The sequence below is a fragment of the Alosa alosa genome, chromosome 5, assembly GCF_017589495.1.
Source record: "Alosa alosa isolate M-15738 ecotype Scorff River chromosome 5, AALO_Geno_1.1, whole genome shotgun sequence".
Lineage (NCBI taxonomy): Eukaryota > Metazoa > Chordata > Actinopteri > Clupeiformes > Clupeidae > Alosa > Alosa alosa.
The window spans coordinates 1,055,715-1,080,850 of NC_063193.1; the positions used below are offsets into that span (position 1 = coordinate 1,055,715).

The 25,136-nt window shown below is 41.0% G+C and overlaps 1 protein-coding gene across 2 annotated transcripts in view; it reads right to left on the minus strand.

Moving 5' to 3' along the window:
- dnah10 (dynein axonemal heavy chain 10) overlaps positions 1 to 25,136 on the minus strand; it is a 344,245-nt gene that overhangs the window by 174,555 nt on the left and 144,554 nt on the right. For both annotated transcript variants that reach the window (XM_048242756.1, XM_048242755.1), the window contains 3 exons: positions 13,929 to 14,051; positions 12,790 to 13,023; positions 439 to 662 (listed from right to left, as the gene is read on the minus strand). In XM_048242756.1, coding sequence (XP_048098713.1) covers positions 439 to 662; positions 12,790 to 13,023; positions 13,929 to 14,051 — 581 coding nt within the window. The remainder of the gene's footprint in view (positions 1 to 438; positions 663 to 12,789; positions 13,024 to 13,928; positions 14,052 to 25,136) is intronic.

The window sequence follows — 25,136 nt, forward strand, 5'->3', positions numbered from 1 at the left end:
ATAAGTTCATAAAATGAATTTTATATTTCAGTAGGCTATTCAATTTCATTGTTTCATTGATGGTTCGACCCAACCTGTCACATGCCACCATCACCTGTCAATCACTGTCATAATTAATAAATTAGTCACTGATGGCACAGTGCTCTGTTTTAAGTCTTTTTTTCTCAAGTAAAATGCTTTGCGCTGGTTAGGGGGTACTTGGCTGAAAAAATATTTCACAGGGGGTACATCACTGAAAAAAGGTTGAGAACCACAATCAAGTGGCTAACAATTAAGAAAGTGCCCAGATTAATAATATAAGATAAGAATTATGCTATGGAATTATGTCAATGATGGCATGTGTACTGCAGGCAAACTGCAGGCAAATATCTGCTATGTACTCACTATTTGGCAACCCATCTTATTAGATTCAGTATTCCAACAGAACACCTTTATTACCTGCTCTTTTGGTGGCTGTAGAAAAAAATGGCCTCCTTGGTGATGAGTTTGTTCGTTCTCCTCATCTCCAGCAGTACTTTGGTCATCCAGTCCTCCACTCGCCCCTCTGCTGGCACAGCCTGCCTCAATGTCATCACCTCTCCTTCTGCTGACACCAATGCCTTCGCCATAGTTTCTCCATTGCTCCCCACATCAAATTGTAGAGATGCAATATTGTCATACATCTGTGTGTTTGGGTGTGTGATGGAAAAACAGACGAAGTTCCACTTTTCAATCTCAAAACATTTTCACATATTTTGACCCCACAGTAAAGGCAAGTTTGCACACGCATAACATCTTAAGTATGACTGATAAATAGATATACTTTATAGCCACACAACAATGTTGATGGTAATTGTTGTTACAAAAAGAGGTAGCTCACTCCTGTAAAGGAGAAAATGAAATAAACAAATATAAACATTTTCAATTTGGTAGTGTTCCATTCTCCATTCTGAGTCTTGAGTCTGATGGCTCAGTGTACAAATAGACAGCGAAAATAGCGTGTTTTTCTGACCGCTGAAAGCGACAGAAAATTCTTGCTATTTTGCATGGAACTTACTAAGCTTTCACTTCATTACGTAAACAGCGCTCCCCACCACCAATCATCACCCTAAAAAACAATTTGCGGTGCCCTTAGCTGAACAGTATAATTTAACCACAAGTGCAGCTGAATGGAGTTAACTGATGGCAACATTAAAAAGAATCAAAAGTTTAGCGATCATACATGATAATAAGATGTCAACAAGCAGCAAAATAATGTAGAACAGTTCTATTCCGCTCTTTTTTTTTTTTTTTTAACTACTCAAAATACCAAATTTTCCGGACTATAAATTGCACTTTTTTCATAGTTTGGCTGGTCCTGCGACTTATATATGAAAAAATCTATAATTGAACATGTTTTTAAATGTTAATTTATATTAACTGACATGAATCCTACATGAAATTCCTGACGGTTCCTGATCGCAAAACTTTTGTTTTCCTTTCCTGTCGATAGCGGTTGATGTACTGTAGAAGCACCTAGGCCTAGCATAATTTGACTTCAGCGGTGACAAATCCTGCTGAGAGAGAGAGAGGCACCCGCAAAGTGGTTCTGCGCGCGTGTGTCTCTGCATGGGGCTACGTTCAATTGAAGTCAGAGTTGGTCCGTCCAGTCAATAGTCCCACATTCAGGCCGCTCCATTATTAAATTAACGTTATCAGACAGCGCTGTAAAATGTGTGCGGGAATTTCTCACATTATGATGGCTAGAGTTGCGGGACTTAATAAATTATACGCAATACCCGCAATCCCGCGCTGAAATTTAGGCCCTGGTTTTAAATGCATCTTTTTTTCTCTCGCTCTCTCTGAGGTGGCCTGCCAAGCATTTGCTCTGCTGCCAGCTTGTGCCTATATATCATCCAAAATGCTTGATTGCATTGCATTCTCCACATTTTTAGCAACATTTTCATGTACCACATCAGCATTTTTTTTGTTAAGTGAATCTTTTGTAAATTGCTTTACAATTAGCATCGGGCCCTCGTTGGCAGCCTTCTTTATCGCCTGGCTCGCCTCAGCTGGCAGCTATTCACGCCTTCCTCTGCATGTTCTTTTAAAACGTGCATCTTTTTCTCTCTCGTTCTGGGAGTTGGCCTCCCGAAAATTTGCTCTGCTGCTGGCTTGTGCCTCCATGTTGCCAAAATGCTTGATTGCACTGCATTCTCCACATTTTTAGCTAAATTTTCATGTACCATATCGGCATTTTTGTTCAGTGAATCTTTTGTAAATTGCTTTACAATTACCGTCGGGCCCTACAGTGGGCCAACTCTTATCGCCTGGCTAGCTTCGGTCACACACTTTTAAAACCGCATCTTTTTCTCTCTCTTGTGAGCATTTAATCTGCTGCCAGCTTGTGACTCCACACCGCTCAAAATGCTTGATTGCATTATATTCTCCACATTTTAGCTAAATTTTGGTGTACCACATCAGCATTTTCTTTCAGTGAATCTTTTGTAGCCTAAATTGCTGTACAATTACCTTCCGGCCCTCCTCTTGGCTGCCTTTACTCCTTCATCTTCATTAACATTATTTATTTTTTTATTTATTTGGCCTGTACGTGCCCAGTTACATAGTCTCTGTCTGTTTTTGGTTTTGGATTTTGTGAAATACATTTCTAAATAATAAATGCAACTTATAGTTCGGTGCGACTTATACATGTTTTTTTCCTGTTCATGACACATTTTTTGACTGATGCGACTTATACTCCGGAGCGACTTACAGTCCGGAAAATATGGTATTTACTGCACGTAGGCTATGACAGACTTAATACCCAAGTTGAGCAGATTGGGAAGTGGATGACACTAAGAAAAGCGCATTTCCATTCTGTGCTCCAGTTGCAGGCGAAATACGCTTTCATCCACATGTTGTCTCTTTTCTGGTTGCTAGGTTACTATTGTTTTTGTTATTATATAATTGTATGTAATGTTTATGTGTTGATTAGTTTTTTGTAAGTACTCTGTAAGTTTGATTCAGTCACTTTGCATGTTCTTATTATGACCACCAAGCAGCGAAGCGGCAGTCATATAGGTTTAGTCAGAGTTTTTTCTTCCGTTTTTTTTTTGCGTGTAATTTTCCATCAAGGATTCAAGGATTCGGTCATTTTTTCCACCGATAAGCCGATATTGAAATGGATAAAGAATGAAACGCGCTACTTTGTCTGTAAAGCGTCTCTCACTCCCTGCATTTGCTACTGTGTGGTCAAGAGCATTGTCCCGCCCACTACACCGTCTTGTTAGTTAGCACGAATGCAGCCAATCAGGATCGAAGACTGAACACAGAGAAAGTTTAGGATTCTCACTGAGGCAGGCTGTAGACTGGGCTTCAGCTGTACGGAGCTATTTTTTGAAGGTAAGGAAGGTAGCCTACATTGCTGAAGTTGCAATGAATCACAACCATCACTGAAGTTACAAAAACACCACTTTGTAAGCTATTGTCTCTTTGATCCGAATCAATAAGTAAAGCACCCACTTCCTTCATTTAGCGAATTCCCGATTTATGCACGTTAGTGGTATGCTGTTTACTAGTTAGCCTACAAACTCGAGTTCTCTGCCTCCGCCTCGTCCGTTAATTGTGAATAACGGGATACCTCGGCGGACACAGGGCTGCCAACTCTCACGCATTGGCCGTGAGACACACACATTTGATTAGTTTCACACGCTCACACGCCACACCCCCGATTTCTCACGCTGAAGTGTCAACCCCGATCGGTCAAATGCCTGATAGATGAGTTTATCTATAGCCTAGATCTACCTGTTGAGCCACTGATCGACTAGTTATGCTTTCAGAGATGGTGAGAGGGTTCAAGAGCACCTGTCTGTGGAATTTTCTACATTTTCTCTCATTTGCGATGCTATACTTCACAAGCCATCCATTTCCCCCGGCATTTTCCCAGCTTCAGGTATGCTTTGAGTATTTATTGAGTATTTTTCACGCTGAAGTGTCAACCTGGTAGGTCAAATACCTGGCAGATGAGGTTCAACTAAACTAAACTTATACATATCATACATCACGTGAACGAGCGGAATCTAAGCTTTCCAATGATATTAGCGCTGTTGCTGTGATAAATGGTACGTGAGAAAATGAACATTGAACTGACAATTTAATCATATTTGCATTTTGCACACAGTGCACACCCATTACTCTCGGTTTAATATCTCACTAACCCTTCACACAACACATGGTAAACCCAATATCACAATAAACAGCAAACCTTACCGAATACGAGGATATAAAGCATGCCTCTGTGCAATAAGTGGTTCCTGAGTAATCCGGTTTTGAAATTGCATTTCTACATAGTCTCATTGGGGCGAAACTATAATGTATTCTAATGTAAACTACAGTATTTGTCAGTACATACATTTTTGATGTATGTACTAGATTATCCCACTATCCCATAGATTATCCCACTATCATGGTTCTTATATTGCCAGGTTCCAGCCAATCCCACTTAGGCCTACACAGATAAATTAATATATTTCTATTGGCATGTTTCCTAGTGACATTAATGCAAAAATATGAAGAACACCAAATAATGAGACACAAATATTTTTTCTTCTTGATATAAAGCCTGACATAAGCCATATGCAAACATTCACATCATACGTTCCCAGATATGGATACATTCTGAAAAAGGAAGAGCATGTAGGCTATAGGCTAGATGGCCATTACAATGACCAACATCGTATCTTAAATTAACTAGCTGAATAACACAAGTGACCACTTCTGCATAATTTCATGGAGTGCTGAAATATACACACATTTTTGACCATTTCTGAACTGTGAAATGTAGCATATATGTTTTGTGGTTGTGCACTTATTGCAATATCACCATAACTATTCCACCTGTGTGTGCATATAATTCTGAAGTGCAAAATAGTTTAGGCTACAGCACAAATATTTCCATAAAAATAAGCAAGTCTGACCTCTGAAAGTGCACCTGATTGATGCATTTAAAAGTTAAAATATACAAACATTTCTTAAAATTCTTACAACACACCCTTAGGACGATACAGCATCAGATGAACGCAGGTTCAGGCTGAGGTTTTTTTATTGTACGGTAATAATGCTGAATGAGCCAAACAAAAATGTCCTATGTAGCCTATATACGCAGCAAAATTTTGGTTGGCCCCCACCAAATCTCACTCCAAGGTTTTTTGAAAAGTTGGCAGCCCTGCAGACATAGTACAGACAAGTCCTAAATTATGCGATAGCGAACGTCAAAAAGTCAAATTGCTCCTTTTTGAAACGGACTGTCAGAAAACACTACATGCACTCAGGGCCAGTCGTAATTTAATCCGACCTGAACTAAATCGCATCCTGAGCTGGCTATTAACGTGCCTTTTAGGCTCTCAAAAGTGTAGCTTATAGCATATGGACACAAATTGCATGCTTAAATAGCCTAAGAACTATTTTAAAACTGTTTTGTTAAACTATTCAACCGTAACACTTGCCATCACGCATGCACCTCTTCCTCTCCCTCTCCCTCTCTCGTGCACTCACACACACGATGGCAAAGCATCCTCTTTGTGACAGGTCCCTTAACAAGCACATAGCCCATTGTGTAGGTCTACACTATGAAAATAATTGCTATCACGCAGCTCTTGGATTAACATGATAGGCCTACACAGGATATACACTTGCAAGTGATGCAAGTTGATAGACAATTGTGTATCAAAAGAAGAAAGAAAAGTTTGCATAATTAAATGCTTTTGAATTAAATTTTTGCAGCATATCGCCTTTACTATCTACCCCCCTTTTTGACAATGTACATATCAGTTATCGACCTCCTGTTTTGGTAATAATTGATATCGGTATCAGTCCTGAAAAAAACATATCGGTCGATCCCTACCTGCAATATTGTTTTTTGTTGTCGCACAAGCCAAATACATTTGTGTATACTACGACGGAGTATTAGGGCCACACAGAAAAAAATATTTTTACCATGACGAGATTAAACTCGACATGTCAACTTTAAAGTCGCCATGTCGACATTAAACTCGACATTTCGAGAATAAAGTTGAAATATCATGTCGACTTTAATCTCGACGTGTCGACATTAAACTCAACATTTTGAGAATAAAGTTAGTTTGGAGAGAGAACGACCGCTTGGGACGATTGAAAAGGAGGACGAATGAAACATTCCAGTTTTTTTTCGAGTGCAATAATGATAGACATAGGCCTACAGCATGTGGACAAAACATAGAACATATTAACCTCCATTGCTCAGCCAAATACTTTCCTGTTACAGTGGGCATCGTTTTCAAATGACCACTTCAGTCGCGCATTACGAGGCGTGAAGCTGCGTGAAGCTGCGTGAAGCTTTAGTACCACTTTCAGCCACTGTGCGTCGCTCTGCCACTGTACATCGCTCTGCCTGCCGCCCCTTCTGAAAAAGCAGGAGGCTACGATTTAATACTATCTAGCGAAGTTTTTAACAGGCTACGCAATAGAGGCTTAGACAACTATGACCCATGTTTTGGTTTCGTAAATTAATTTGCCCTACTTCTTGACTGCAATGTAGTCAATTGACTGCTTGACATGTCATTTTTTATTTTTCTGTACAAGAAACCAATACATCTGCTTTATGCCACAGAATTACATTCATATTTGGCTGACTTCTGCAGACGCGCAAAAAAACACTGCCACTTCCCTCCCCATATTCCACTGATCACACATCAGACATCAGGGGTGCGTTTCCCAAAAGCTAACTACGCTTAACCCAGATTCGAACTCTTGGACAGGGGACTGATAACTGCTGCATAACAGCGGCTGTCATCAGCCGGCCTTAACGCACTGCGCCACAGAATTGACGGCGTGGGTGAATAGGCAATAAATAACAATAGAGTACACAACTGTTTCACCAGCACATTTAAATGACTTGACTAAAACCATAACTGGAGGTACACCTGTTATCTGAGCAGTCTGTATGTCCTCATTTTGCGAATGCGAGGACGATATGAGTCTGTTGCATTTCGTTAGATGTCCGAGTCACGCATAATGTTTGAAAACCACTGACTCGTAATCACAATAATTTAACACACGACAGTTGGATACTTCATCATGTTCCCATGCCTACATTTTGGTGAGTAGCATACAGATCGTTAAAACAATATGGCTCCGTTTGGGACATCGAAAACTTATATTTTTCTATAACATCGAAAACTATAATTTTTAATAGGGTAGACTACCGTCGGAGATGCTGTCTAGCAAAGGCCTCGGGATAACACATTATCTCCACTATCATCAGTCAATGCCCCCTTGATCAAAGTGGGGAATGAAAGAAAAAGTTTGAGAACCACTGGCTTAACAAGTTACCTGCAGTCCAGAACACACAGAATATTGCAACAGAAAGTTGCCTTTACAATCAACTAGGCCTTCTATTTGTTCCAACAGCATTCAAACAAAGCCTTTATAAAAGTGAAAAAAAAAAATATTCCATAAGAAGTCAAATAAAATACTGTTACTGTAGTAACTGTATCCCAAGCTTCAGCTCCCCACGTCTGTGACAGGCAGACGTGACACCGCTAAATTCTCAGCTTGTTTATACCCCACAATGAACGCGTAAGACCACGAGGCCCATCACTATGGGGTGCGGTAGCCTAGCCTACTCTCTGGGATTTAAGTCAAGCAATATAACCACACAAATGTTTCAAAATGAGTAATTTCGGCTTTGTCTGAACTGGCCATTGTAGGCTCAATGCAAATCAAACCAGCTAATAGGCTAACTGAAATAACACCCATGCCAATCTCTACGTATGGTGAAGGGTATGTGATGATGTGGGGCTATTTTAATTCCAAAGGCCAAGGTAGCTTTATCAGGATGCACAGTATTCTGGATCCATGAAATAACTGGCCTTTAAAAATAAAAATCTGCCTGTCTCTATGGGAATTTAACATAGGGGTGCCAATACTTATGACCCCTGTATTTTAAGGAAGAACATTTATTTATTTATGATACATTATTCATTCATTAAGAAAATTGGTGTCCTTAAAGGTTAGATATTTCCTCATGTTTCACTTAAGGCATTAAGATCAATTTCCAAAAGATGATTTTATATTCCTCTTTTCAGTCAACTTTAGCATGGGTGCCAATACTTTTGGCCAGCACTGCATGTGACAATAAACTTCCTTGTATCCTTGTGTAACCGGATGAAGTGTGTTAAGACTGACACCTAGGTAGGCTATCTATACCTACTCCCCTCCAACAGAGGGAGTCCGTTGTAGGCTAACCTCCTCTATTTGGTTTTCCACTCAGGTACTATAGGGTGTGGTTGGGACTAGGAAGTAGATAAGAAGCAGCGTGTAGAGTGGCTTAATTGTCAGTCTTAATTGTTTGGTTGGGCCAGTCAGCGTGCGTCAAGTGCGAGCTGGTAAAAGTTAATTTATACTGGAGTCAGAATCCTCGTTTTCGCGTCGAGCACGACTTGTTAAAAGTTGTACGAGAGTTCATTCATACTGGTCGGCGCATAGCCTTTGCTCTCAGCGTCAAGCACAACTTGTTAAAAGTTGGACGAGAGTAGGCTAGTTCAGTCATACTGGTCGGCACATCGCCTTTGTTCTCAGCTGAAAGCAGAGACGTCGTGAGCTGGAGCAGCGAGAGTTTTTCCTTCACCACTGGCGAATTGCTGTAATGCTGTAAACAGGAATGGTAAGCATCTGTTTATGGACTGTTGCGTGCAACTTAAGAAGCCCGGTAACCAAGGCCGCACTTTAATAGAGCGGGGACCATTAGTGCAAAGTAGCAGTTCATTAATGTGGGATGTACAGTGCTGTTTGTTTGTGTTTTCCCTGCTTAAACATGTTGCACTATTGCTGTGGGTAAAAAAAAATAGATTCTATATATGTATTATGTGTGATATGTTGTAAGTGGGACATTATACCATGTGAACACTATTTTGTAACCCAGGGAAGGACAATACAAATAGAAAGAAACCTGTGCAGTTGGTTGTATGCTACGTGTGCTTATGGTATGCTTGTGATTTGTTGCAGACATCGAGTGCTCCTAGGTGTAATTGCCGCTTTCCCCTATCGTAATTTTAAGAATTGTACTGTACCTCCACTCATTGTACATTGTGTATATTGGTTTTGTTTGTTTCTTTTATTCTTTTTTTTAAAGGGATGGTTGTTATTTTGAATGGTTTTACCAAAACAGTATTTTAACATCGCACAACACTTGTCCGCAGTCAGCCTCCAACATAGATGTGGTGTGGCTTCACATGTATTACCCAGTGTTGAGCTTGCATGCTTATACAGAGTTCTCCTATTGTGGTTGCAGTGCTAACTGAGATTGAGGTGTCCGATACATTGTGTTTTGTGTGATAGTGAGGCCGTGCTGTTGGTCATTTGTATTGGTTGCCAACCGTCAATATTTTAACCAAACCATTAGCAATAATAAATTGAGATTATTTTTGTATACCAGTCTCTTTTTCTCTCTTTGAATCCTTTAAGATACCTGGGGAAGGGAACTAGGCAATGCTATGGGACTTGTTTCATTATGTTACACTTGTATTCTTGTAACATGTTGTCCAGGCTATCTGAAACAAGGGGTTGCCTCTCATCTACAACAATTGGTTACCTTGGGCTGCTACAGTCGTCAGTGCACTGTGCACAGTAGGCCTATGCTACTCTTTGTGGTTGATCAACTAAAAATAAAAGATGTATTTGGTGATGTTATTGTAGGCCTAGTAGACCTAAATTCTGAGAAATTAAATGGTACGAGAAACGATCTACATAGCGCACCAGACCGCGATGTCTTCAAGGGTTGAATGAAGGGAGTTTGCAAAAATTAGTGTATTTTTCAAGTCAATAAACATTTTCGAATGTCTTTGTCAGGGAACATCTGACTTTTAAAAACCATAGGTCTGGTAGTCGCTCAGACAAGGAGTTATAAGATAAAGGCAATACCATTTGTGTCACCTAACGCAGTTCAGTGAATTAGCAAGATACCATCAGAAGCCAACAATCATAAAGCACCTGTGCGCGCATGTGCTCTCTCCCCTGCGCATGAAGCTGTCTGCGTGTTGTAGGCTAGATTTGCGTGAGTTCTTTCTATCTGCTTTACTTTTGTGAGTTGCGACCACCTAGGCCATGTTATAGACGTTCTATGAGGTACCAGTGTTTAGCTGTGTCACAAAACAATAAGCTTTGTCAGACTACTTTTAAAATTATATTCAGGGCTATATACATTCGGGGCTGAAGACCCGACAAAGCCTTGCGTTAATTCTTCAGGTGGGAAGTGTCAGGAATTTTCATACAAGAGACGCTCTCATTGGTGGTTAGTATATGGAGTAGGGAATTGACAGCAACATATCCAATCACATTATGAGAGATGCTGAATTTAACATAAACTGCGATGTTTGATTTTAAATTAATGTAAATTTAGCCGGGGCTGTAAGCTGGCACACGTGGGTGCTCGATGTTTTCAGTGGGTGCCCGAGAGACGGAGCACCCACGGTATTGGCGCCTATGACAAATGTATCTTGTGGTTGCATCCATCACAAACAAACATGCAATGTGAACGTCTGGGATTGGGGAGAGCACTAAATGCTCTTCTGAATAAGCACGAAGTCAAGCCTTTAAATGAAAAACACTCTTTAATAATCAAAAAAATAAACGCTAATGAAGTAAACTTGTGACCATCAAAAATCGTAACTCCGTGATAACAGGACGTAACAGGAAGGCATTTGGCTGAGCAACGGAGGTTAATATGCTCTATATTTTGTCCAAATGATGTCTGTCTATCATCGTTGCACTTGGAGAAAACCAGAATGTTTAATTTGTCCTGCGTTTCTTCTACGGCTGCAAACGCTCACTCGCCGTTAACCAAATATTTCTTTATTAGGGCAGGGCAGGCATATTTCTGGCTATTAAATAAAGTCTGTAGTGAAGTCTGTGTAGGGTGAATACTAAAGTCTGTAGTGAAGTCTGTGTAGGGTTTTCCAGCTCCATTTCTTTTTTCGAGACCCCCTGCTCACTTGAGACTCTGCCGGTTGTTGCAGTGTCGCTGCAGCGTCACTGGAAAAATACAAATTAAAGTTGCGTGATGCCGCGTGATCCTGCGCGTGGACCGCGAGGGAAGCTGGCCAAGTCGAAGCACTGCCCACTGTAGGTCCTTTTATCACAGAGTTACAGGCGATAAATGCGATGGTCAAAAGTAAACGTCATTAGCGGTTTATTACGGAAGCCGAGAGAGGCCAGGTCATATCATTATTTTTTTCACCTTGTTATCTCGAGGTATCAAAATAATTAATTTGTGATCTCGGGAAAACAACACAATTAATTCATGATCACGGGAAAACGACCGAGACGTCTAGCTAGTCACGACCTCAGCGTTTCCATCCAACTCATCCGTGGTAATGTGCATAAATAAAATGCAACACCTATTGATTCCAATTATGGGACACTTTGCCTACGTTGAGTGAAATGAACACCCTCCTCTCTGTGGTCGGAATTCATTCCGTCATCTAATTTATTATTCAGTAGGCTATTATTGAATGCTTAGCTGGAATGATGTTTTTCCCTATCGTCTTATTTTTTAAAGCAGGCGTACCTGCTACGGGTTTTCTACAGGAATGGCATGTTTGAACGGGCACTGCACAGTTGTAAACTTGCTACGTGTGCGAAACCTTTGGCGTCAGCAAAACAACTGTGCACCGATGTGTGTATTCAGTTTGTTTTATCCTACGGGAACAAGCAAGAGAGCACATCAAGTTGCCTAATGTTGGGGAAGCGCAAGAGACTGCTGAGTTTCTGTGAAGGTTAGGCTACGTCACACTATGAGAATAACCCGTTTCCATCAACCTTATGCGCATCGAGAGGTAATCAACCCCCCTCTAGCGATTAGAATTTTTATGCACATTTCACGTAGTTAAAATGCGCATTAGGAAGTTTGATGGAAACGCGACTATCTCCGCCAGTAGCCTAAAGATGAGCCGGGCCAGTCTTCTGGAGGTGCCACGGACTAATCTTAAAATTATTCCCAATTAGGAAACGCAGTGCACAATTAGGAAACGCAGTGCAATCTCCCCCTGTGTCAACCCCTGATCAAAATATTCCCCTATCGATTATTCCAGACATGACAATGAAGGAAAAGTAAAAAACTAGGAAAAGTAAAAAAAACCTGCTTATCTAATAAAATCTAAGATTATTAGTCTTAATATCAAGATAAAAATAACTAGTTTGTTTTATGAAATAACATTTTGTACTATAGAAACATTATATATCATTGGAAACATGTATTATTCTAGCTATATAAATGGCATAGTGCATGGTATTTCCATAACCGCTAGATACAGCGCTTCACGATGACGGCAATGAGTAGTTAACAGAAGACGCAATCTATCTGAATATCTGCAATCTATCTGAAATAACACCTATTTGAAGTAGGCCTATTATTCATGTCACATATTGTGTGTTAGTGTAGGCTACATACAGTAGCTTAAACTGTAGGCTATGTTTAAACTGTATTTCGAGTTTAATGTCAGCATGTCGACTTTAAAGTCGACACGTCGAGATTAAAGTAGATATGATATTTCAACTTTATTCTTGAAATATCGAGTTTAATGTCGACATGGCGACTTAAAAGTCAACATGTCGAGTTTAATCTCGCCATGGCAAAAATATTTTTCTTCATGTGTGGCCCTAATACTCCGTCGTAGTATACTGTATACATAAATACATACATATACATAAAGACAGACAGAGAGACAGACAGAGGTAGGAACCCCTGGTTGAGTTGACATAGAAAACAACTTGTATGAAACTGTGCTCATTAATTACCTTGATCATGTGCTCTTGTACACATGTTGGCTCACTGCTTCCCAGAATACTGAGCAGCTCATCATCAGAAATAAAAAAAAATCTGGGAAAGGCATTACGCTTAGAATCCAAGTAGTCATTCAGGCTTTTCTGACATCGTTCTAATCCATCACTCAAACTCAGTAAGTCAATCAAGCGATTTGGCATGAGGCAGCACCTCTTAATACCAGGGTCCTTCACTGTATCTGCCATAATCTGTTTGGAAAAAAACAAAAACATGGTTAAACACGCCAAGCAATGTTTGTATTGAATTGAATATTACAGGGCTGTTTTACTGTCAAAGGGAGGCTTAAGAAGATATTACAATCAGGGGTAATTGTGGGTGACATGTTTTTGTTGAAAATATTTATTTCTTTATGAGATTTTCTTTTTTCTCAGAATAAATTTGCTTCCCTTCAAGGCTGGATTTTTCCTCATTGTTTTCATTGTGAGATTCCAATAAATCACCAAGTACCTAACTTGTAAAATAATTTAACACAATTTAAGAAGAGTTTGCCTTATTTAAAGACATCTCATCCTAAAAACAAGCAAATGTGTCTGCCAGTGCGTTAAGCAAATTTGTCCTAAAAACAAGCAAATCTGGCTGCCAGTCTGTCGAGCAAATTTGTCTTGATAAGACTTCCACTTTTCCTACACCAGCTCACATCCCAAAACATGGGTTGGCCGCCCTGGTCACTCACAGCAGAATGTAAATATGCTTACATTTCATATTAATTCAATTTCATTTTCTTCTGAAAACTTATTCCAGCAATTCACTTCATATGCATGTAATATCTGTGTGATGAGTACTCGGCGAGCAATTTAACAGTGAAGAAAGGGTATGAATTTTGATGCAATTTGCCACTAAGGGTCACTAATAAAGCAATTTAGACAGGCAGTGGTTTACACATGTTTTCCATCCAACCAGAGCATGTTTACACTTTCAATTCAATTTTTTGAGCAGTTATAAAATATACACGTACTAACAATGTTTACCACATTGTTACGTCATGTCAGAGATAATGGCAGTGTAAGTTGATTGATTTACATTGCATTCACACCTACATCTTGCTATTGGTGTAAAATCCCAGTCAACGAAAATAAACTAAAAAAATAAAAACCTTTTTGAACATTTTGTCAATATTGTCAAACTTCTTGGCCTCCTCAGGAAGTTGGGAACGAATATCTCCTCCAATGAAGATGCTCTCCAAGTACATCCATTTACGTTGCACCAACATCCAAACCTTGAAAAAAAAATGTTTAGATTCATAGATAAGATTCATTCATGTCAGTCACACAAGTGTTTACACCTTCCACAACCATAATGTTGGGAATGATTGGAAATGGCAGTAAGTATACAGAGGTCCATCAAGACCAACATTACTGTGTTCCTGTGGCATGTTGTGTTTGATAACCTGAAAAAGCAACAAAACAAGCCTTCTTTAGATTCACTGAGTGTCAGTGCGGCATCAGAAATTGAAGTGTTTGAGGATGATAGGAAAGTAACATTTGAAATGAAATCTCATCTGTAGTGTCCAGCATAACAGTGTCCAGAGCTTATGTTGAACCCTGCTCACACTGCAAAAAATGAATTCTAACCAAATGTTATTGATCTTATATTATGATTAAAAAATCTATTTGGTATTGTTTTTAGTATAAAAAGACTTACCTAGCGCCCTCTCAAAAGATAATTTTCACTTAATTTAAGAAGACTTTAACTTATTTTTAGGAGTCTTATCAAGACAAATTTGCTCAACGCACTGGCAGACAAATTTGCTTGTTTTTAGGACAAATTTGCTTAAGGCACTTGTTTTCAAGATGAGATGTCTTAAAGTCCTTTTTTTTTAAATTAAGTCAAATGATTTCACAAGAAAGCACTAGGTAAGTCTCTTTATACTGAAAACAATACCAACTTTTTTATCTTGATATAAGATTAATAACACTTGGTTAGATTTTGTTAGATAAGCAGTTTTTGCAGTGCACCTGATTCTTCTAAGGGACCATTATGCGAAATAAAGTGAGATAAGAATAGAATAGCCTCGTTAATACTGTGGCCCATCCAGGAACTTAAACCCAGGAACTTTGGCCTAGGTTACAAGCACCAGGGCTAGAGTTCCTGCTGGGTTCACATCATCATAGGCCATTTTACCAACTGCCAAAATGTATACATAAATTCATCAAAGCAAGATACTGCGCTACATGACACAGTTACCATGTAACCGTAGCAACATTCATTGTGATGTGTAAGCACCTGGTGCTAGATCAGTGGCCCTGACCATTAAAGGAGCGGTTTGTCGGATTGTTACCGAACGTTCTGTAGGCCAAAATCAAAACACTGGTGAACGTTCTCAAGACTACCTAGACGCGAGCCTCTTCTGGGTTGCCAGATGTAATGAAGACTTAGCTAATGTTAGTTGACCTGCAGCTGCTTTAACGTTTCTCCAACCATGCGCACTGTGCGTACAACTTTTCAACGCTTTTATTCATGAAATCATTCAATATTACAAAAATAAAAATAGCTTGTGTACTGTCTTAATTTAAATATGCTTTGCGCACAAATGCCTATGTAAAGCGAATGGACATCTCAACATAAGGATACATTAGAAGATGATGATTGTTGTAAGCTTAAACTTTGTCACATGATAAGCAGTTCTGGCGCTTAAAAATGCAACGTTCCATTCAGTCATAAATCATTCAAGCGTAGTGCTCGTCATGAAAAGAAATCAGCAGCTAATATTTTATTACTACTTTGGAATACAACCCTAGCGGCCCTCCTGTCTCAAACCATGACCCAGCTACACATTACGGAAATAGTGAAAACATATTTCGCTGAAGTTAACGATGCAGATGGCGTTTAGCCTAGGCTACCTGTTGTGGAGAAATATGGTCAGCTCTGCGTCAGACTTAATCTTCTTCGTTTGACGAAGACGTCACCATCTCAGGAAGGCTCCTCCGGTGTCCACTTAATTGGTTTCTTGTTTTAATTTTGAAAATTTGCCTGCCTCTCATAGGCTACTCGTTCATGAACTGACAGCTGTTGACGGTGGCCTTTGCTAAACTGGCAACCCAAATAGGAGAACGCGCCAGTCCATTATTAATATGCTATTCTAGAATTAAATCATTCAAAACATAAACGAAAATTCTAAGAGATTCCGGCCCGTAACTCATTTTTTTTACGGGTTATAGTAATGTTCTAAAATAAGCCATTACTTCAGTTCATCGTGTTTCCTTACTCTCTGACGACATATGGTGATCATTTTTGCAATGGTTACAATTTATTTTCCATTATTTCCTACATACTGGTCCTTTAAGTTGGGTTTGTTGCAGGTTTGGTCCTATACAGCAAAGTCGTAGTTATGATGTCAACATTGGGGGAGGGACCAAATCTGTGGTGGTGACTGGGGGACCCCCAAACAGAATTTCAATACATAAATAAGTAATTAGTTAAGTCAGTCAATTAGGGTATTCCAAACTTTTGACATACATAGGCATGAACAGATTATTAACCCCTGGGCACAGATGTAAAAAGGCCCCCCCAGTCAAGATAGGGGGGTCCGGGGGCACGCTCCGCTGGAAGATTTTTTTAAAAACTACCCTTTAAATGATGACTTCTGGTGAGTTTTGTGGAAAGAGAAGAGAAGGGTGGTGTTCCGTGTTCTCCCCACGGAAAGGGCAACCCAGTGGACAAAGGATATTACTCTGTATTCCACATTTGTTTGTTTATTTTTTCACAAAGGGAACCAGGTAAAAAACCAAGTGGCTGCACACCGGGTCGAAAGTCATTACAAACTAAATGAATCTCGTGCTTCCTTTTCACGTAGTAAACACCGGTCACATGTACAGGACACTCTTCTCCTAAAGAGGCACTACACTATTGGGCTGCTAAACCTCAAACGTTTCTCCATAAGTGTTACTGGCAGCATTTATAGCTCTGGTTTAAGGTAAACATTTTATCAAGCATGTAAATAAGAAATAACAAAACTTCACAAATGACAGTACTCCACAGAAAACACCTCCCACTTAAAGCTGCAGTCGGCAAGTCTGACAGAGGGGACAAAATGTTAAATGTTTACAACTCTCATGCCCCTCCCCCACTACCACAGAGCACCCTCTCATCGAGTTTGTGCTCGTCAGTGCACACCAGACTGCACCAGACTGTGATTGACAGTCAGATCTCACACAGCCCTGCTCTGATTGGACCAGAAGAACTGGGAGCTGTGGATTTTTGCAAAACAAATAACAGGCTCTAGATAGAGGTAGAAGTGCTGTTTTTTTCTAAAACCTGCTGATTTATGTTGTTTTGTCGGAGCATAGTGTCGGTTTCAGTGAATATGATCAAAAAAATCTTTTGATCATATTCTGATATTTTGATCCAGGGAACTTACCAAAATCACTCACCTCTCAAAGCATTTGGGTCAGCAATCCAGACGAGGTCACAGATTTTGACGTTCCTCTCTGTCCGGTGCCACTTGTGTGGAATGAACAGACTTGGGCCAGCTAATTCCCTCCACTTTGCCCAGAACCGGTGCACTCTGATTTGACTTAAACGACGCCAGGGATGGGTCTCTAGGTCAAGCCCGCTGGTGTCTCCTTCAAGCAATGTTTGACCCAGTATGAGGGAGTTGGGTGTTAAGTACTAGACCGAGTCCTCCTGTTCTTGAGCTCTGGCATCAATTGGGTGTTCGTTTGTCAGGTTGGCTGCCTGATAGAACAGAGTTTGGAGCTCCCCCCATGTGAGAGACCCTGTAGCTACTCGAGGCTCATGAGCGCCCTCTTCAAAAGCTTCACAGCTGCCTCGCAGCTCCATTCCTGTGGGGTGCATCTGCAGGGTGAAAATCCCACTTCCATTCAGTCCCGTTCTTAGCAGCTACATCTTCTATGGACGCAGCCTGCAGGCAAGCCAGATGTTTATGCAGCTCACACAGATGAAGTTGATGCCTCTGTTGGACCATAGTTTCCTTGGATGCCCCCTCAAAGCAACAAAGCAGGAGTATGCTTGGAGGAAGCTTTCTGCCGACTGGTCATCGGTGAGGTCCGCATGGACGGCTCTCGAGGCCATACAACAGAAAACAATGCCCCAGACCTTCTTGCTTGTCCTTCTTTTAACAGCGTCTTTCACCTCGAAGGGGCCAAAAAGGTCGAGGGTTGCATACTCAAATGGGCTTGCTCTTTTGGTACACTCAAGGGAGATCACTCATTACTTGCTGGCACATCTTGGCTCTTTTCTTTCTGCAGATGACACAGTTGTTCAGCACCTTCTTAACTGTTCTTCGTCCCTGCATGATCCAGGCTTTCCTTCTGGTTTGTGGAAGGGTAGAGGCGACACCTTCATGGTTTTCCTCATGTTCCTCCCTGGCCAGTAGGGTTGCGAGCCACGACTGGCATGGGATTAGCGGTACAGCCACTCTATACTCATACCAGCATTGGAGTCCTGTATTTTCCTCCTTCTGACAACCAGGCGATCCAGGGTTATGTTGCGGAACTCTTGAGCTGCGAGAGCTAGATCTTTGAAAGCTGTTGCTCTTTCTTCCACAGACAGGTATGGTCTTGCCTCCCACTTTGACTGAACTGGGGCCTGGCTGTTACCCAGCCAGATTTTTACTGCTTGTCTCATCCAGGCGATGGTCCCGCACAGTCGTGCCAGTGAACTGAACCGTCGGGGGTCCACAAGGCGTACAAGCGCAACACTGGTTGGGCCTGACCATTTCCTGGGCTTGGCTCCTGCTGTGACCAGTGCCAAGAACGCCTTTCTTCCGAAGTTCTCCGATCTCAGCAATAGAAGAGTTGATCTCTCTGGCAGTTTTCACAGGCCAATCTGATTCAGGCAACTTCAAAAATTCTGGGTCTTCCTGCCAGACTGATCCCTCAGCAAGCTCCTCATAGTCCGGTTGACAGCCCATAGAGCCCCATTGTGGACCCGGAAATGTTGAGTACACCAAAGTTTTATGATGGAAATATATACTATGGGCAATTTGTGTAATTGAGCTAATTAGCATAAATTAGCATAATCACCTATATTGATCATATTATAAGAGCTGCTTGGACAAAATAGACAATGTGAGTATGTTTTTAGGGGTTACTGGAGATGCTGAGTCCATATCTGACATTTTCAAGATTCAAAATCACTATTTAAACTCGGTTTGGTCACGTTTTTACCCTCATTAAGCTGATTTTGCTGAGTTTTTTGGTCCAATATAGACAGATTTTTGGAGGATAGGGCTGTAGCTATATACAGTAGGGCTGTAATGATACGAATCGAATTGTTAGGTTGGTGTATCACGATTTTTTACCCATGGTGATACGAACCTCGATTTTTCTTTTTTTTGAGGGGGGGGTAGACATTGAACACCAGAGGATTACAATATAATATATCTGTATTATTTTATATCCTGATATAAAAAGAGAGAATACTGAATGTCTGATATTTATGACAGCACACTTTATGCAGATTAGCCTATAGCTTAGGCTTACTATTTCAAAGTAGCATAGTTGGCTAGCTTATCATAGTCTACTGATTGGACTGTTCAGTTTCCTCATGTGTGTTTAAGGAAATACTGTTCTTCTTGGGACAAGCCCTTTTGGGAAACATTGGTATTGAGATGATCATTCAACTTGAATGCAAGAGCTTTAACAAATGTGCAGCATGCTAATGATGCTAAGCAGATTTAATAGTGTAACGATTGATGAGACAGCGTTGTCTAATCATAAGCTTTATTAACCCTTACAAGCCCGACCGTTCTAATTTCGTTAAAATTTTAACGATGACCAATCATCTAATATCTCAGCTGTCCAATGACTGATTTTATTTCTGAAATCTTCCCCGTAATGCTGACAACATAAGCTTCAATTTGATATGATTGGTTAAGGGGTTTATGGCGCGAAATGTTTTGGATACTTGAAGATGAGTCGTGAAAAAAACTTTTCACTTCAGTCATACATTTTAACATGAACCGCCAGATGCCACCTGCACTTCGTTGGAGTTTACCTCGACTGGAAACCACACAGCTGGATAAACTGAGGTAATATATATTTTGTAGTCATAAAATCATGTTATTTGACAGTAATATGCTTTCTCATCAGCATCAACATTATGGCATAGCGGGGGCTAAGTGCATCGTCATGTAACTTTAGCTAGCTGCATTACTCTGAACTGCTTGCAGTATTCTCGTTTGCTTTTGATATCAGTTATTTTCATTTGACAATTTCATTTAAAAACCTGTTAGTATATAACCTGTAAGTAAGTTTGTTTTCTAGTACCAATTTGCTTGGTAGGTAAGCATTATATTGGCAAGTCAGTATAGCATACCAAAGCTGAATAAAATCAATGGGTGCCGCGTTTCTAAGTTGCGTTCTCTTACATTAAATAAGTTGAGCAATATTTTTACTCCTCTCAATATGTAGTTGTAGAAAACAAGATGTGAAATCACGGATTCTGTCAGAAATGTAGTGCTACTGTTTTACCTTGCTAACTTCTAAATGACAAACATCAGTCGTGCTTGTCTCAACATTTTCTAAGATGGCATGACTTGATATTCTACTCGTCTCAATATGTAGTTTTATAGAAAACATGATGTGAAATCACATATTATGTCAGAAATGTCATTATTGCATTTAAGCAGTTAGTTACTAGGTGAAATGTAATCTGTCTTTATCTTAATGCCAGCCAGGCAATCAGATTTAGGGTAGCTAAACCCATGTGTAATAAAATGACTTTTCATACTTCTAAATATTTTTGAGTTACTCAAAATGCTTCAATAGTTTAGGCTACCTCTTCTTGTATATGTATGTGCACACACGCACACATCTGTAGTTTTGTGATTTTATTTTTTAAATTAATAAATGTATTACATTTGTATGATTTTACTGTTGTTTCAGATGGAGGATGACAAGACCTACACAGACCTCCTTGCAGGCCTGAAGAGGTAGCTGACTGCTGATGAGCTTGCGCTCACAATGTTGAAGACCATGTGAGGATGGAGGAAGAAGGTATAGATTTAGGTGGCGTGCGTAGGGTGGTGTAGACTGCCACTAAAACACTGTGAAATAGACTAGATGTTGATTTTTATGTTGTTGTCCCAGGCATCTGTTTACCAACTGGAACGGGTGGGAGGTTGTGCTTAGTAGGCCGTCGCATGCAAACACACAGTGCAGGGCATGGGACGAAGAGACCCCAGAAGAGTTTCACAGTTTTCTGGGATTGATCATTGACATGGGACTTCACTTCCCTCCCTAATATCCATTGCTACTGGGGAACCAAGTCTCTGAAGGGATCAGGGAGCGTTGACCAAATGAGAAATACATATTGTGTACACTTTTTCTCCATTGACATTGCTGTTTCAGTAGTTTCTTATTATTTCAAGTTTGGCAATGCAGAATCTGGTGTTGAACCTAGGTTTGGTAGCTACAGCCAGAAAGACTTTGGCGAAAATCTATCACAACAGCTGGCAGGCATTTCCGTCAAAATTTCAGCCTCGCCTTCAGCTGCTCCAACTACTGCTCAGTCGTCTTTTCATCAAGTACATATTCCTGTACAACAGGAGCCAAAGAAAAATTGTTGGCTTTGTTGTAAAAACAATACATAATAACACTAAAGTAGCTTGTATGGCCTGGAGTTTAGCGGTAGGTGACTGCTTTTTTGGTAAACAAAATTGCTGTCAGATTTGGCATTCTACAGAAGGGGATGCGTTTCGTTATAAGTCATAGGTCTTCTGTGTTTAACCTTCAGGTTCCCCACCCCACCTTTCCCTATCCTCCTCTGTGTGTGTGTGTGAGAGTTTGTGTGTATATGTGTGTATGTGTTTATTCTCAACAGGCTTGTTCTATGTAATCCACTTTCAAATGTTTAGACACATTGATTTTTGAGTGATGTTGAAGTTGATTGTATTCCTAGCTTTTCATAAATAATACATTTTATAGATGTTTATCATTTTCATATTACACTAATTTATATAAGGAAGTTGTATCTGTTGAATCAAATGTATTCTATGTCTCTATTCAGAATTGATCTTCAATAAATATACAGTATACTTACTTCCTGTATTACTGGTAAGGTACATGTTTTTCTTTTATATATCATTATTGTTGACTGTAGCATTTGCTTATATACAAATAAATGGTTTATTCTTATGGACCAAATAAATCTAAACCATTGTGTCTGACTTCATTATTAGTTTTTATGCATACTTTTATGTTTTTGGTGAGAAAGAGAATGTGAATTCTGTCAACATTCTAAATCCCGTTTCCTGCATTTTTTTACACTTATCACTTAATTTATCATAACTTTTGAAAGGTTAATGATATTCCAATTCAGTCTTTTTTGTTAAATAGCCCACAACTTGCTGAACATGTCATACACTCTATATTTTTCTCTATCTCATATAGAAATATGATGAAAATTCATTTTTATGCGAATGAAATTCAATTTTAACGAATTTCGGTATACATTTGGAGAGGATTTTCAAAGACATTACTATATATTATATGTATATGTTCATTACTATATCAACATTACCATATGTATTTTACATCATTTGATAGAACTGACCCTTCTGATTACAATGGTATGTATATCCCATTGATGGTATGTATTCTACTCAAGAAATAAGGTTTTTTGTGTAAGGAGGTCATCCAGCACCAAAAATGGAATGTTCGGCACGGGCACGAAAGGGTTAAAGGTCGGGAGCAGGGACATAGGCACAGAACATAGCACACGCTAGGGAAGTCAAGAACACTCGCACCTTACACATATAGGGTTGGACACAGCCACACCATACAGGCACAAGTACACACAATAACAACCCCAAAGTTCTCCCAGAATCCCCAGCGCGAAACATCGTGGGAATCTCAAGCACAGTCCAGCATGCTGACCTTACACAGCTCCCCCCACAAGCCATTGCCGTCCTCGGCACGGGCGTTCCCACATTCAGTCCAGCAAAGTCTCTGGCACTGCCACACAGCAGGTGGGGTGCACACATCGCAAGAGCCCTACTCACCCCGGGGAACCACAACCACCAGCGGCCCAATGCGGGCAGGCTGGCAGTCATCTGGCCTGTCTCCGCTTGTCCCCAGCTCCCTTCAGAGAACGCCCTCAGGTCGCACTTTCGCAGTGTGCACCACCGCGACGTTCCTCCAACACCTGGGGGGGGCTAGCCTCCACTGCCACAGATTCCCCGGCACTGAGCACCGTACCTGGCACCACACCTCCGACGCTCCACTCCGTTATCTCGCCAGTAGGGGCAGCAGACTCCAGCTCCATCGGAGCCGGACCACGCTGCGCAATCAGGCTACAGCTACCGACGTTGGTGTCCCTCCTCTGCTGCCTTGTCGCAGAGCTGTCCTCCGCTGTCCTCCGCTGTTCCGGCCGCTCCACTCCACCACGGTCGCGCCAAGGCCTAGACCTTCTCTCTGGCTCGTGCCATCGGATTTCACACAACAAACTTTTTTCCCCCTTATTTTTCTAAAGAGTGCCGGCAAACAGGCCAACTCGAACAGGCTTCGCCAACCGTCCGTCCTCAAGGCACCACTTCCTTGCCGCTCCACCTCTGCTCTGCTCCGCAGCCAGGGCCACCGCCAACTCCAGCCTAAAGCCGCCCGGCGGGGGCAGGGGCTCCAGGTCTTCTCTCGGTGAAGTCAGCGCCCAGGCCAGCGTCACCACCTCATCTTCCAAGGCTTTTTAGTACCCCTTACAAGGGCTCTCTTCGGATCCTTTTGCTTGGGCCTCCACCTAGCGGTGAGCATGGACGGATTATGAACTTCCGTGCCCCTGGGCCCAGATGTATTAAGGGCCCCCCACTAATTGTCGCATATGTGGAATGTGTTTGGGGGTCCTCCCTCAGAAATGTTTTAATTTGTTTGATGTGATTTCCTGTATTCTGGTGCATTTTGGGGATGGCCAATACTAAATTCAATCAGATTCATAGCCTACATCCTGATGTGTTGATATTGAGGCAATGATTTCATGCAAAGGCTTGGGTTTCAGGGCCCCCTGACCCTGGGCCAGGTAGGCCCGTGCAGTAATCCATCCCTGGCGATGAGGTCTCCCACTCCCGGCTCCTCCAGCACTGAAGACACGGTCTCCTACAGAACACAACTTGGTGGATCAGGACGTTCCATGGAAAACGTGCCCATCTACAGGGACTGCTTTGGAAAGCAGCAGACCGTCCTGATCCACCAGCTGTGGATATCACCGTGTTTGGATGGAGTAAGAAGACAGGTATGAAGAAAGGAGAGGATGGCGACATGACAACGGATGAGGACAGTGAGGAGTAGTAGAAGCTACAGTGGGTCCCAGTTAAGTTTGGACGGGTTCCTTCAGGAATCACGCACCCCATTTTCTCAGCAGAAATGGCACAAACTGCAGTTGACACAAACAACCACAAGGTGTCACTTTGGAGTTCTGCCACTACTATTTTTGATGCGACTTGACTTACTGCTTCCATGTTTCCAAGTCAGTAGAACAATCAGAGAAAGCTGAGCCATTACCAAAAATATATGATAATACAATAGCGTGAGTTTATATATCTTATACCCTATTTGTCACGGTTACTTATAGATTTGATAGTGTAACGATAAGCGCGTGAGACTTTCAGCGGGGGCACGGGAACTTAAATTGATCACGGTAGTTTAAGCTTACACTTGACAAAACATTCTAATATGAAAATCTATATGCAATTGTTGTAAGATGGTGCAGCTCCTTTAAGAAAGCACCGTGCGCAGGGATGGAGAGAGAGAATGCATATGTGTAAGAACTTAGATGCATGTGGAAAAAGTAGACGTGCTGTTGAGACTGGAGCGAGTCATATTCAAAATAATGCAAAAATAAAAGAAACCAATTATCCTCATTCATTGCAACCGCAGCATGCCTGCTTGCCGACGTTCAAACGAAAAAGATATCAAAGCACCTTTTGCGTTTGAATGTAGCACAATTTTTTTTAAACAGCTAGACAAATGATTTAGCTAATTGATTATAGCCTGTACACCAGCAATTGTTGAACATTTACCTGTACAAGTACATTGACAGTAGCCCAGCCTAACAAGCATGTTGCAGGGTTGAGTCTGAATGACACGGAGTTCAGACATATTGTTCCTCATAACCGTCTTTAAAAAAAGTGTTTTTTCTTTTCTTTTTGAGCACGTCCGAAACCCAGGACATAACGCACTGGACCTTATAATAGGCTCGAGATATAATTCCAAAGGGGGGCAGATAGGGGCCTACAGCACTTAAAACTTAAAAAGATTGAATGAAGCTTCCCGAAATTTGAAATTGCGATCAGTGACTGGCATCGGGTGAACGAAGCTTTTCGAAGTTGAACAGGCTATTAAAAACTATT